General features: G+C 45.5%; 1 protein-coding gene and 1 long non-coding RNA gene across 3 annotated transcripts in view; one reads left to right on the top strand and one right to left on the bottom strand.

Annotated features, from left to right (window-relative positions):
* The window catches only part of LOC132773919 (uncharacterized), an 80,159-nt gene that overhangs the window by 2,942 nt on the left and 64,491 nt on the right, over positions 1 to 12,726 (top strand). The gene's annotated exons all lie outside the window — the stretch shown is intronic.
* The window catches only part of RAB3B (RAB3B, member RAS oncogene family), a 100,985-nt gene continuing 100,200 nt past the window's right edge, over positions 11,942 to 12,726 (bottom strand). Inside the window, exon 5 of the mRNA XM_060773499.2 lies at positions 11,942 to 12,205. Within this exon, the coding sequence (XP_060629482.1) occupies positions 12,018 to 12,205 (188 nt within the window). The 3' untranslated portion in view covers positions 11,942 to 12,017. The remainder of the gene's footprint in view (positions 12,206 to 12,726) is intronic.

The following is a 12,726-nucleotide window of genomic DNA, read 5'->3' as shown; positions in this document are numbered from 1 at the left end:
TTTTCCCTGTAATAGGCAGTAAGAGCACCTAGAGCTTCGGAAAGCTTCTGTTCTACCAACTCAAAGCTCCTTGCTTGAGCAGTAATGGCACGGTCATCAGCATAGATGAAACTCTCTGTCCCTTCTGGCAGTGGCTGGTCATTTGTGTAGATGTTGAACATGGATGGAGCAAGCACACTCCCCTGAGGCAGGCCATTCTTCTGTTTCCGCCATCTGCTTCTATGGCCCTGGAACTCAACAAAAAAGCTCCTGTTTTGTAGCAGGTTTCCTATGAGGCGGGTGAGGTGGTAGTCCTTTGTGATAGTGTATATTTTTCTCAGGAGGAAGCGGTGGTTCACAGTATCATAGGCTGCTGACAGGTCTATGAAGACAGCTCCTGTGATCTGCTGTCTTTCAAAGCCATCTTCTATGTGCTGAGTCAGGTTCAGCACTTGTGATGTGCAGCTTTTGCCTTTCCTGAAGCCAGCTTGCTGTGGAATCAGACATGGGTCTATTTTTTCCGTAATTCTATGCAAAATAAGTCTCTCCAGAACTTTGTAGAGGTGGCACAACAGGGAGATTGGTCTGTAGCTTTTTGGGTCATTACGGTCTTTGCCTGGCTTCAAGATGGCGATGACTCTTGCTTTCCTCCAGATTTTGGGGATCTGACAGGATGCAGTGCAGTTGTTCATCAGCTCCAGCAGCCAGCGCCTTGCTTTGGGACCAAAGTTCTTGATTTGTTCCATCCGTAGATCATCCAAGCCAGCTGCTTTGCCATTTTTACATTTATTGAGAGCCATGTTCAATTCAATAGGTGTAAAGGGTTCATGGAGGTTGTTGTTCTCAATCTCTTGTTGTCTGGCTATTGATTTCTTTCCTACTTTGGTGGCAAGGTTGGGTTTCCCGTTCTTCAAGAGTTGGTGTGCTATCTGATCTGCCTTTATGTTGGCATGGGTATTAGTTTGTGAGGGGTCATTGCTCAGCCGTCTCAGCAGCCTCCAGGCCTTCTGGCTGCTCCTGCCCATGTCGACCTCTGTGATCAGTTTGATCCACTGTTCTTTCTTGGCTTCAGAGATGGAGGACATAATGCTCTGCGCTGCCTGAAGGGTCTGCTCACTAAATGGGTCTTCGTTGTGGAGCCTGTAATAGTTTTCCAACAAGGCAGCTGTTTCAGGGGTAATGCCCTGAAGGTAGTTGTTTCTGCAGCCTCTCGGTATAGAGGCCCGTGAGCAGGTTTTCACGATTTCAATAAAGTGCTCATATTCCTCAGGGATTGGCGCGGCTGAAGTGATCATGTCATCTAACATGTCTGAGAATTTAGTCCAATCTGCCTTTCTGAAGTTGTATCTTCGTTTAAATCGAACTTCCTGAGGCCTTATTGTTGGGAACAGTTGGCATATTATTGGTCGGTGCTGTGTGTTTGGAATTGGTGGTCCCACTGATTTAGTGCATTGCTGTACAATGCTGTCGCTCACAAATAGGAGGTCTGGGTTATAACCTCGGTGCCATCTCCCGCTGTTGTAGGATGGTGGGAGCTTGCTCTCATGGATGAGTAATAGTTTGTGCAGTTCAGACCAGGAGAAAACAGCCTCTCCATTTTTATCTTCTTGGGCATAGCCCCATACGTGGCTATGGCTGTTAAAGTCACCAATTACTACCGCCCTTTGGTGCCTATCAAAATTCTTGGGGGAGGAGAAGCAGAACTCTTCATTTGGGGGTTTGTACACAGAGGTGATGGTGATGTTATTAAGCTCTACTGTTATAACCTCTATATTGTTTTCTTCAGTGTTGTGGGCACTGCTGACTTGGAGGCTGGTTTGACAAAGACGGCACTTCCATACTGCGCATGTGGTCTTTCCGCTACTAGGACCATTCCTGGAACTTTGGGTCGTTTCTGTTGTTCATCCCTGTGTGTTTCTTGGACACACAGCACATCGCATTTCTTATCTCGGCACAGTTCATAGACCAGTTGCTCTTTGGCAGCTGACATGCCTTTGATGTTGATCGAGATTATTGTCATGGTTGGTCCTGAAAAGGACCGTTGGTTGTTTTGCTTACTTGCTTGCATGCTGGTCGCTTCTGTGGCGAGAGAATCAGCCGTCTATGAAGACGTTGCCCAGGGGACGCCCGGATGTCTTGCAATCCTGCGAGGAGGCTTCTCTCATGTCCCCTATACTACTCTCATGTCCCCTATACTAATATACTACTACTAATAAAATATTATAATTATATATTTTATATTACATGTAATATTACTAATAATATTACAATATAATGGTATAATACAATGAAGTAATATATAATAATGATATTGTGCTATGCTAATAATATGATATATTGTATGTACCGTATATTCCGGCATATAAGACGACTGGGCGTATAAGACGACCCCCAACTTTTCCAGTTAAAATATAGAGTTAAGACGACTCCCATGCATAAGACTACACCCGCGTATAAGACGACCCCTGACTTTTGAGAAGATTTTCTTGGGTTAAAAAGTAGTCTTATATGCCAGAATATACTGTATATATATCTTGTATGTCGCTCTGAGTCCCCTTCGGGGTGAGAAGGGCAGCATATAAATGCTGTAAATAAATAAATAGAGAGAAGATAGGTATGCAATGTTTTTCTATGAACACCAAATTGTGTGATTTATCTGGAAGGACTGTATTCCTATTTTTAAAATTAGCTCTTCTGAAATCATCTTGATGTGTCAGCCATAGTTGTTGTTCATTCGTTCAGTCGTCTCCGACTCTTCGTGACCTCACGAACCAGCCCACGCCAGAGCTCCCTGTCGGCCATCACCACCCCCAGCTCCTTCAAGGTCAGTCCAGTCACTTCAAGGATGCCATCCATCCATCTTGCCCTTGGTCGGCCCCTCTTCCTTTTACCTTCCACTTTCCCCAGCATCATTGTCTTCTCCATGCTTTGCTGTCTCCTCATGATGTGGCCAAAGTGTCAGCCATAGAGAAATACCCAAATGCGCTGCAACAAAGCTAACATGGGGCAAGAACCAGGGAGGGAGAAAGCAATAGTTCTATACTGGTGCTTAAACGTGTGTCTACAAAAGCTAGCTATCTTTTTAAAGAAGAGAACTCATAACCAGACAGATAAACAGAATACAATTCCCACCCACCCCACCATTTATGGGTTTAACTTTAGTGGATTTGATTATTCATCGATTTGATAAATATGATCTCAATCTCTAGCTCCTCCAGTGTGACTCCATCAAACCCCTAAAGTAGAACATAAATTGCCCAAGAGAAACTAAAGTTGTTCTCTCAAAATTAAAAAAAATAGTCTTTATTCATTTTTTCCACTTTTGTGGGGTTCTGTCTCTCTAACCTCTATGAAAGACGAAGGCCAATAATACTGTGTAATGGGCAATCTTTCCGTCGTATGCATGCTTTGTGATAAAGTTGGCTGCAGTCTAAGGCAATCCTGTGAATGAGTTTAAAGATAACCTGTTATCGACAGCCCTGTTACAATGTTGTAAATATCTCATGGCCATGGCTTCCTTTATTGAGGTAATCCACCTGTAATGTAGGCTTTCTCTTTTCTCTCTTCCATTTTGCATCGTTGTTTTCTAGTGGGTCATGTCCCCAGGCATATCCAAAGCAGGGCAGCCTCAATTCCCACTGAATTCAACAGATTTAACCCCTAGTTAATTGGAGATACTGCACATACATTGTAGGATTGTAGCTTTAAACCCTCACTTTTTAAACCCAAATAATTGACAGACATAACCCTTTCATTGCATTTTAAACATTACTATTTTGAGTCTATAATTTTCCTCAGCTAGAATCCAAGGATCATATTCTGCCCTCTGTCCAACATTGCTGGAGTTTTAAAGTTAATGTGCCTATTAACAATGTCTTGTAAACATCCGTATGAAGTGTTGGCCTAAATTGTGAGTTAAAATTAGACATTTGGCTTATATATCACACTGATCTAAATATGTATTTTAATCACATGATATTGTATTCTTTGACCCCTGTTTGTAGTACGTTTTATAACAATATGCCTTTTAGATAACTTATTTTGTAGGCAACTCTAGAAGAGAAGGTGCAAGGTCATGTGTAAATACATTCTAAAGATTTCTGAAAAGCAAAATATGCACAGGATTTTCCTTTAGACTGCATATTTTATTGGATTGCTAATACCTTCTAAACACATATGGTGATTAAGAAAGTGGTAAATATATATATATATTATTCTCATGCCTTCTAATCTATTTGGCTGTGGAATTCTGTACATGTTTACTCAGCAGTAAAGAACCAGAAAGTACACACAAAAATTACCTGGGACTCACACTCACTATGTAATTAAGTCCTACGATTCCACTTTAAGTGCCATGGTTCCACCCTACTGAATCATATGGTTTGTTGTTTGGTAAGGCACTAGAACTCTCTGGCTGGCTGAGAATTCTAAATAACCTCCCTAAACTGCAAATTCCAGGATTCCATAGGATGGAACCATGGAATTTAAATATTATAATAGGTCCCGAATAGGTCTGTAACCTATAATTGCAGGGTGTTAATGAACCACTGACCACAGTTCTGAATACACAGCTCTGTGCCCTTTCTAAAACTTTTCAGTTCAAACTCTACCACAATTTTTACTTTTTTTCAAATTGGGTTGCTGTGAGTTTTCCAAGCTGTATGGCCATGTTCTAGAAGCATTCTCTCCTGACATTTCACCCACATCTATGCCTCCACCAACCAACAGCAATGTTAGTTAGAAACAGGTGTCCCGTCCGTCCCCCCGTCCCCCCCGTACGTAGGTTTGTTTATTATCCTGTCTTTCCATGAGTTCTCCTTACAATTAGTTTTATCTCATCTGGAGTTTTTAAAATCATTTTATGTACATGCGGCCCGCTCTTTGTCTTTATGTTCAGTTCTTATGTTCTATATATATTGTTTATATGCTTTGATGTTTTATACTTTAATGTTATGTTGTTTATTTTATTGTAATTTTCTATTTTTTGTATTGTAATCTGTTGTCCGGGCTTGGCGCCATGTAAACTGCTCCAAGTCCCCATTGGGGGAGATGGTGGCGAGGTATAAATAAAGTTTATTATTATTTATTATTAGTAGTAGTATAAAAAATTACCACAGAATTGATAGTATAATTAAACAGCTGTGAATCTAAAAAAACTGTTTTCTCTTTGGGTGAGTTATGTGTGTCCACTAGGTATTATAGAACTATCCAAATTAATACACAGTTAACAAACAGCTACTAAATCACATTTTTATTTGTCATGGTTAAGAACAATATATACACTTCAAGCACTACAGAGCCTTTGCCCTCTAAGCACAAAATCATAAGTAAGTGTGAAAATAGTTTTTCTACTCAAGACAAAAATTAGAACAATCTGAGCTCTACTGAAAACATTTTAACATACACATTTAATATTCCATCAGAACTGAAGTAGTCTATAGAGGGAGAGAGAGGGAGGTGGGAGGGAGGGAGATTACAATTATATGCAAACAGTGCAATACTGTATATTTCTATTCAAAGATAATACTCTAATAATGCTATTAGGCTTTTTCTCATATACTATACAATTGCAACCTAGTCAAGACAAAATAGCAATTGAATTGGAAAAAATACCAAATCTGTGAAAGAACTGTGTGTTTATTCTGTTGTTTTTTTTAAATTCAGCACCCAAGATAAATGAAAAAGAGTTACAATATTGAAAAAAAATGCAAGCCTGTGGATTTTGTGCTGGTCTGGAATGTTGGCGGTCCCGGTTCAAGATCCCCACAGAGCCAGGAAACCTTGCAAACAAATGACCCACTTAACCTGACCGACATCATAAATTATTATGTGCATAAAGTGAAGAAAAAACAGAGACCTATATTTATTTTTGTGTACTTTACTCTCAATTTAATTTAAAAGAGTATTGTACAATAACATCACTTGACTAATTTAAAACAATTTGTAAAAGTATAAATAATTTGAGCAGACTAGACCAAGTTGGTAAGTTAAGGAAGATAGTTAAAAACCAGAAGAAACAATTTGAACTATGCACATGTACAGATGTACTGTATAGGAAACCTATTAGGCCTCAAAGACTTAAGTACAAATTCATTTTGTGATCTAGGAGTCATTGTAGATACAAGAACATAAGTCAGTAGTGTTATGTGGCAGATAAAAAAGCCAATTCTAGGCTGTATCAATAGAATAGAAGGATGTAACAGTACTACGGCATTCTACTTTGTTAAGACCACGGCTGGAATACTGTGTCCAGTTCTGGGCACTAAAATTCAAAGAGGCTATTGACAAGCTGAAATGTGTCCAAAGTGGTAAAAAGTATGGAAACCATGCCTTATAAGGAGTGGCTTAGGAAGATGCGTATGATTACCCTAGAGAATAGAAGTTTAAGAGGTGATAAGATATTCAAATATTTGAAAAGATGCAATCTAGAGGATGGAGCCAGCTCCAGAAACTAGGACATGGAGCAAAGGATTCAAAGTATATGAAAAGAGATTCCACCTAAATATTAGGAAGAATTTCCTGATTATATTAGCTGTTTAATAGTGGAATATATTGATAATGGAATATACTGCCTTGGAGTGTGTTGGAGTCTCCTTCTTTGGCTGTTTTGAAACAGAGACTGGATGGCTGTCTGCCAGGAGTGCTTTGATCAAGTGTTGATGTATGGTAGGGGAGTGGACTGGATGACCCTTGTGGTCTCTTCCAACTTTAGGATTTTATGTTTCTACTTGGCACTAGAAGGGCAGCAGCGTTTATGCCAATCGGGACTCTAGTAGGAGAGCACCACAGCAGAGAAAGCTCACAGAATGACAGATTGGAAATATGTGTTTCTAATTAAGCTAATGTCTATTCCACATCTGTGAAACATTACAAAAGAAAAGATAGCATTCCAGTTTGAATATAGATCAGTGGAGCAGTAGCTGTAGTTCACCCATAAACTGGCTAGCAGGGCATTGGGCACTGAGCCTTAGAAGCCAATTGTGAGGACAGTCAGAATCCCAAAACTGCTCTGTACACAAACTAGGGCACATATTCAATTTTCTCAGTTACCAAAGCCAAACAATACTACTTCAAGTGCCAAAGTTTTTAAGAATGGTTAGTTGTACATACATTGTAGGGTTGGATTTTTTAATACCCAGAAGGATAACTATGCTGAGGTCCCATGTACACTGCCATATAAAATCCAGATTTGAACTGGATTATATGGCAGTGTCGATCCAGTCTGGGGTTTTCCTCATAGTACTGGGTGTACTATTATTCATAGTAGGTATATGTTATATAGAGCCAGTTTGATGTAGTGATTTGAGTGTTGGATGATGACTTGGAAGTGCAGTGTTCAAATCCTTGCACCGCCATGGGAACACATTGGACAGCCTTGGGCAAGTCACACTCTCTCAGCCTCAGATGAAGGCAAAGGCAAATCATCTCCGACCAAATCTTCACAAGAAAATCCAATTGGAAGTCCAACTGAGGAACCTATAACTCAGAAATGACTAGAAGGCACACAGAGTTGTAGTCCAACACTCAGACTATTACACCACGCTGGCTATTCTAGCTATACTGTTGCTCATTAGGCAAAAAATCCAAATAAAAATATGCCCTTTCATAGAATTTGAAGAAATACTACCCTTTTCCACCCCTTCCTTCTCTCCACGTTTTAAAGCTATTCAAAACAAAACAACACAGCCACAAAGTTAACTCTTAACAGCTTCTAGTTAGTATGTACGGGGAATGCGCTCAAACACAATCAACTGAATAGCATCATTGCTACATTTTACTATATAAGTAAAATATCAAGAACCATTCAGCAACGGGTTAGATCACTGAAACCGTGGCATAACGTTTCACCAGAACACTAACTGCACTTACACCATTTTCATTGTATTCAATAAACAAAATACAACAGACTTTGGGGGACAGTGAACAAACAAACCCAGCTTCAGTGATACAGAAACAGATCTTTTAAAAGGTTGTGACCTAAATTCATTTGCTAGTCCCAATTAGAGTAGAATCACTTAATCAAATGGAACTTGATAAACCAGCGCTTCTGTAATTGGTATTGATTCAGTTGGTCTACTCCAGTTGGGACTAAAGTGGATTTAGGCATAATTTATTTATTTATTTATTTATTTATTTATTGCATTTATTGACCGCCCCTCTCAGCCCGGAGGCGACTCGGGGCGGTGAACAACAACAAAAAGACAGTGTACAGCGGGTCTAGACATACAAACCAGACAAATACAACACAACATATACTTATCCTAAAAATCCGCTTCGCCAAGTCCTGGGGTCATAGCCAAAATTCGTAGTCCTAAATCATTCCAGTGTCAATTAACTATACTCTGTTGAAGGCCTGCTCAAAGAGCCATGTTTTTAGGCCCCTACGGAAGGCCATCAAGGAGGGCGCCTGTCTGACTTCAACAGGGAGAGTGTTCCACAGCCGGGGGGCCACCACCGAGAAGGCCCGCTCTCTCGTCCCCGCCAGACGTGCCTGTGAGGCGGGCGGGACCGAGAGAAGGGCCTCCCCGGATGATCTCAAGGCCCTCGTGGGCTCGTAGGCCGAGATGCGGTCTGCAAGGTATTTTGGGCCGGAACCGTTTAGGGCTTTGTAGGATAGCACCAGCACCTTAAATTGGGCCCGGTAGCAGATCGGCAGCCAGTGGAGTTGGGACAGCAGGGGCGTTGTATGCTCTCTGCGTCCAGCTCCCGTTAACAACATGGCTGCCGCGCGCTGGACTAGCTGGAGCTTCCGGGCCGTCTTCAAGGGCAGCCCCACGTAGAGAGCGTTGCAGTAGTCAAGGCGGGATGTGACCAAAGCGTGTACCACCGTGGCCAAGTCAGACTTCCCAAGATACGGGCGCAGCTGGCGCACGAGCCTGAGCTGTGCAAATGCTCCCCTGGTCACCGCTGAAACCTGGGACTCCAGGCTCAGCGATGAATCCAGGGTCACACCCAAGCTGCGAACCTGCGCCTTCAAGGGGAGTGCGACCCCGTCCAGCACAGGCTGTAACCCTATACCCTGTTCGGCCCTGCGACTGACCAGGAGTACCTCTGTCTTGTCTGGATTTAATTTCAGTTTGTTCGCCCTCATCCAGACCATTACAGCGGCCAGGCACCGGTTCAGGACTTCGACGGCCTCCTTAGTAGCAGGTGGGAAGGAGTGACAGAGTTGGACGTCATCTGCGTACAGGTGACACCGCACCCCGAAACTCCGGATGATCTCACCCAGCGGCTTCATGTAGATGTTAAACAGCAAGGGGGACAAGATGGAACCCTGCGGAACGCCACAGGTCAACGGCTGCGGTGTTGAGCAGGAGTCCCCCAATAACACCTTCTGGGTACGACCCTCCAGGAATGACCGGAGCCACTGCAGAGCAGTGCCCCCAAGGCCCATCCCTGCAAGGCGCCCCAGAAGAATACCGTGGTCGACGGTATCGAAGGCCGCTGAGAGGTCCAGGAGCACCAACAGGGACACACTCCCCCTGTCTAGCTCCCGGCGCAGATCATCCACTAAGGCGACCAAGACCGTCTCGGTACCATGTCCCGGTCTGAAACCAGACTGTGCCGGATCCAGATAATCCGTGTCTCCCAAGAATACCTGGAGTTGTGAGGCCACCACGCTTTCCATGACTTTGCCCAAAAAGGGGAGATTGGAAACAGGCCGAAAGTTGTCCAATTTAGTGGGGTCAAGTGATGGTTTCTTCAACAGCGGCTTTATAATAGCCTGTTTTAGGCTCGCTGGAATCTTGCCCTCCCGAAGGGAGGCGTTAACCACCACCGTTACCCACTCGGCCAATCCCCCTCTGGCCTCCTTAAGAAGCCAGGATGGGCAGGGGTCTAGGATGGACGTGGTGGGCCTCATTCCTCCAAGTATCTTGTCCACATCCTCGGGTTTCACAAACTGAAAAGAATCCAACAAAATCTGACAAGCAGGTGCTTGTGTCACATCCACAGAGACTGCATCTAATGTGGCGTCCAGCCCAGCGCGGATCAAAGCGACTTTGTCTGCGAAGAACCGAGCAAATGCTTCACAGCGCGCTGCCGAGTTGTCAGGGCTCCCACCCGTAGGGGGAGTTAAAAGACCTCTAACAACCCGGAACAACTCCGCCGGACGGTTTTTTGCAGACGCAATAGTAGCCGCGAAGAAAATTTTCTTTGCGGCTTTTATTGCCGCGGCATATGCCCTCAAAAAGGACACAAACCGTGTTCGGTTTGACTCGCTTGGATCCGATCGCCACACGCTCTCTAGAACCCTCTTCTTTCGCTTCATCGCTGCCAGCTCCTCAGTGAACCAAGGGGCTGGTTTAGCTCGGTTACTCGAGAGGGGACGTTCCGGAGCGATCTTGTCAATAGCCCTGGTCATCTCCCCATTCCAGAGAGCGACCAAGGCCTCGACACTATCACCTACCATGGTGGCGGGAAACTCCCCAAGAGCCGTCAGGAATCCGTTCGGATCCATAAGCCTCCTGGGGCGGACCATCTTAATGGGTCCTCCACCCTTGCGGAGGTTAGGGGCCGCAGCGAGCCTAAATCTAATCAGGAAGTGGTCGGTCCACGGCAACGGAGAGATGGACAACTCCTCCACACCGCCACCCTGCTCCCATCCCTGGCAGAAAACCAAGTCCAATGTGTGTCCAGCGCAGTGGGTGGGGCCAGTTATTTGCTGGGACAGCCCCATGGTTGCCATGGCTGACATGAAGTCCTGAGCCGCACCTGTGAGGGTTGCCTCGGCATGGATGTTGAAGTCCCCCAGCACAAGGAGCCGCTGGGACTCCACCGCCAGGCTCGAGACAACCCCCGCTAGCTCAGGTAGGGAGACCGTAGTGCAGCGAGGTGGACGGTACACTAACAGAATCCCTATTCTGTCCCGGTCACCCACCCTCAGGTGGACGCATTCAAAATTTGTGGTCTGCGGGATGGGGCTCCTGGTTAGATGGATGGAATCTCTGTAGACCACTGCGACCCCGCCTCCCCGTCCTCCGGCTCTGGGTTGGTGTTGCACGGAGAACCCTGGAGGACAAAGCTGGGAGAGGTTTACGCCCCCCGCTTCATCCAGCCAGGTCTCCGTGATGCACGCCAGATCTGCCCGCTCCTCCAGGATTAAGTCCTGAATCCAAGTTGTTTTTCCGTTGACAGATCTGGCGTTCAACAACACCACCTTCAAGCCAGAGGGCCCGCTCACCTGGTTACACCAAATTCCCTTAGGAGACCTATTTGGAATAGTTAATTTGGGCAAGCGGTCCGAATTAGGTCCGAATACAGCGTCGGCAGCCCGGCAGCCCAGCCCTTACAGCGGGCGGCGATGCTCTTTGCCGACGGCGGCAGCGGCGGCAGCGGCCTGGCGGCTTCGCGATGGCATCAGCCGCGGACGTGATGATGGAGGTGGCGGCGCAGCCGCAGTGATGGTAATGGCGGCCGCCGCAGCCGCAGTGATGGCGGCGCAGCCCTTCGGCAGCTGCGGCCCGGCGGCGGCTGCGGCCCGGTGGCGGCCCCACTCCAGCTCGGCCCCTCAGTTAGGGCGGCAGCGTCCCGGTCCAGGCGGCGGCTCCACGACAATGGCGGCCGCGACTAGCAGAGGCGGAGGCCTGGCAGCCTCCGCCACTACCCGATGGAAGAATGGCCCAGCGGTGGCAAGGGCCCGATAGAGCGGCGGCAGCGGCTGATCTGGCCGGCCAGCTGTTCCTAACGCGGTCGTGGAGGCCGGCAAGGCCGCAGGTAGGTCGGCCTCGATATAATGGCGGCGGCCGCTTCCCTTCTTCTCCTTCTCCTTCTTTCCTTTGCCTTCCTGGTATTTTCCCGGCTTTTTTCGACCCCCCTATGAAGAGCCTGAGGCTCAGGGGTCTCTCTCCCCTCAGTTATAGATGGTTTGGTGAGGGGTGAGGGGTGGGATTCCCTCGGATTCAAGTTAGGGCAAGCAGCTCTGCAATTCCAGCTGTCTCGCCACCATGCCGGAACCGGAAAAATACTGGATTGTCTAATGTTAAAAGGGTTGGCGAACTGTTCCAACCACCAAGAGCTTCCAATGAGGTTTTGAGGCATTAACAGGAGCACTTCTGCTGCAGCGGAGGTGGATTGTAGCTGAGATGCACATTCTTCCCGGCGGCCGTTTTCGCAGCTTCTGAATCCATGCCCTCCGACATCTTCTCGCAGATGATGTCGACGAGGCGTTCGAAGACCTGTCTCACATTGATGTTCTCCTTGGCACTCGCTTCAAAATAATCAAACCCTGTTTTTTAAAAAAGTACAGAAATCAATACCTGGTTATCCCAAGATTTCTTTTCGGAGCTTTCTATTCAGAACAAAAACAGGTGGCTTCTTAATTGAATGACCTCTGAAGAACTGGTAAGGAGGTTTAAAATAGCCTTGTATCTTATGAGATGAGCTTATACTTATAATGTCTTCTACTTAAACAATAATGAGGAGGGTCCATAAGCTAATCATATTATTTTGAGAGTGTACTGACTTCAGTCCTGCATATATGTCTCCACAACTACCTGGAGCCCAGTGAAAAATGTTTTAAACTTACAAAGTAAGATGATGAAGCCATCTACACTGCAGAATTAATGCAGTTTGATACCACTTTAACTGCCATGGCTCAATGTTATGCAATCATGGGAGTTGTAGTTTTATAGAGCCTTTAGTCTTCTCTGCCAAATAGTGCTGGTACCTCACCAAACAATAACTCTCACAATCCAATAACATGGAGCCATGGTAAAGTGGTGTCAACCTGCATTAATTCTACAGTGT

This window comes from Anolis sagrei, chromosome 4 (genome assembly GCF_037176765.1).
Source record: "Anolis sagrei isolate rAnoSag1 chromosome 4, rAnoSag1.mat, whole genome shotgun sequence".
Lineage (NCBI taxonomy): Eukaryota > Metazoa > Chordata > Lepidosauria > Squamata > Dactyloidae > Anolis > Anolis sagrei.
The sequence above is the reverse complement of the archived record's forward strand: the minus strand, read 5'-3'. Positions and strand labels throughout refer to the sequence as shown.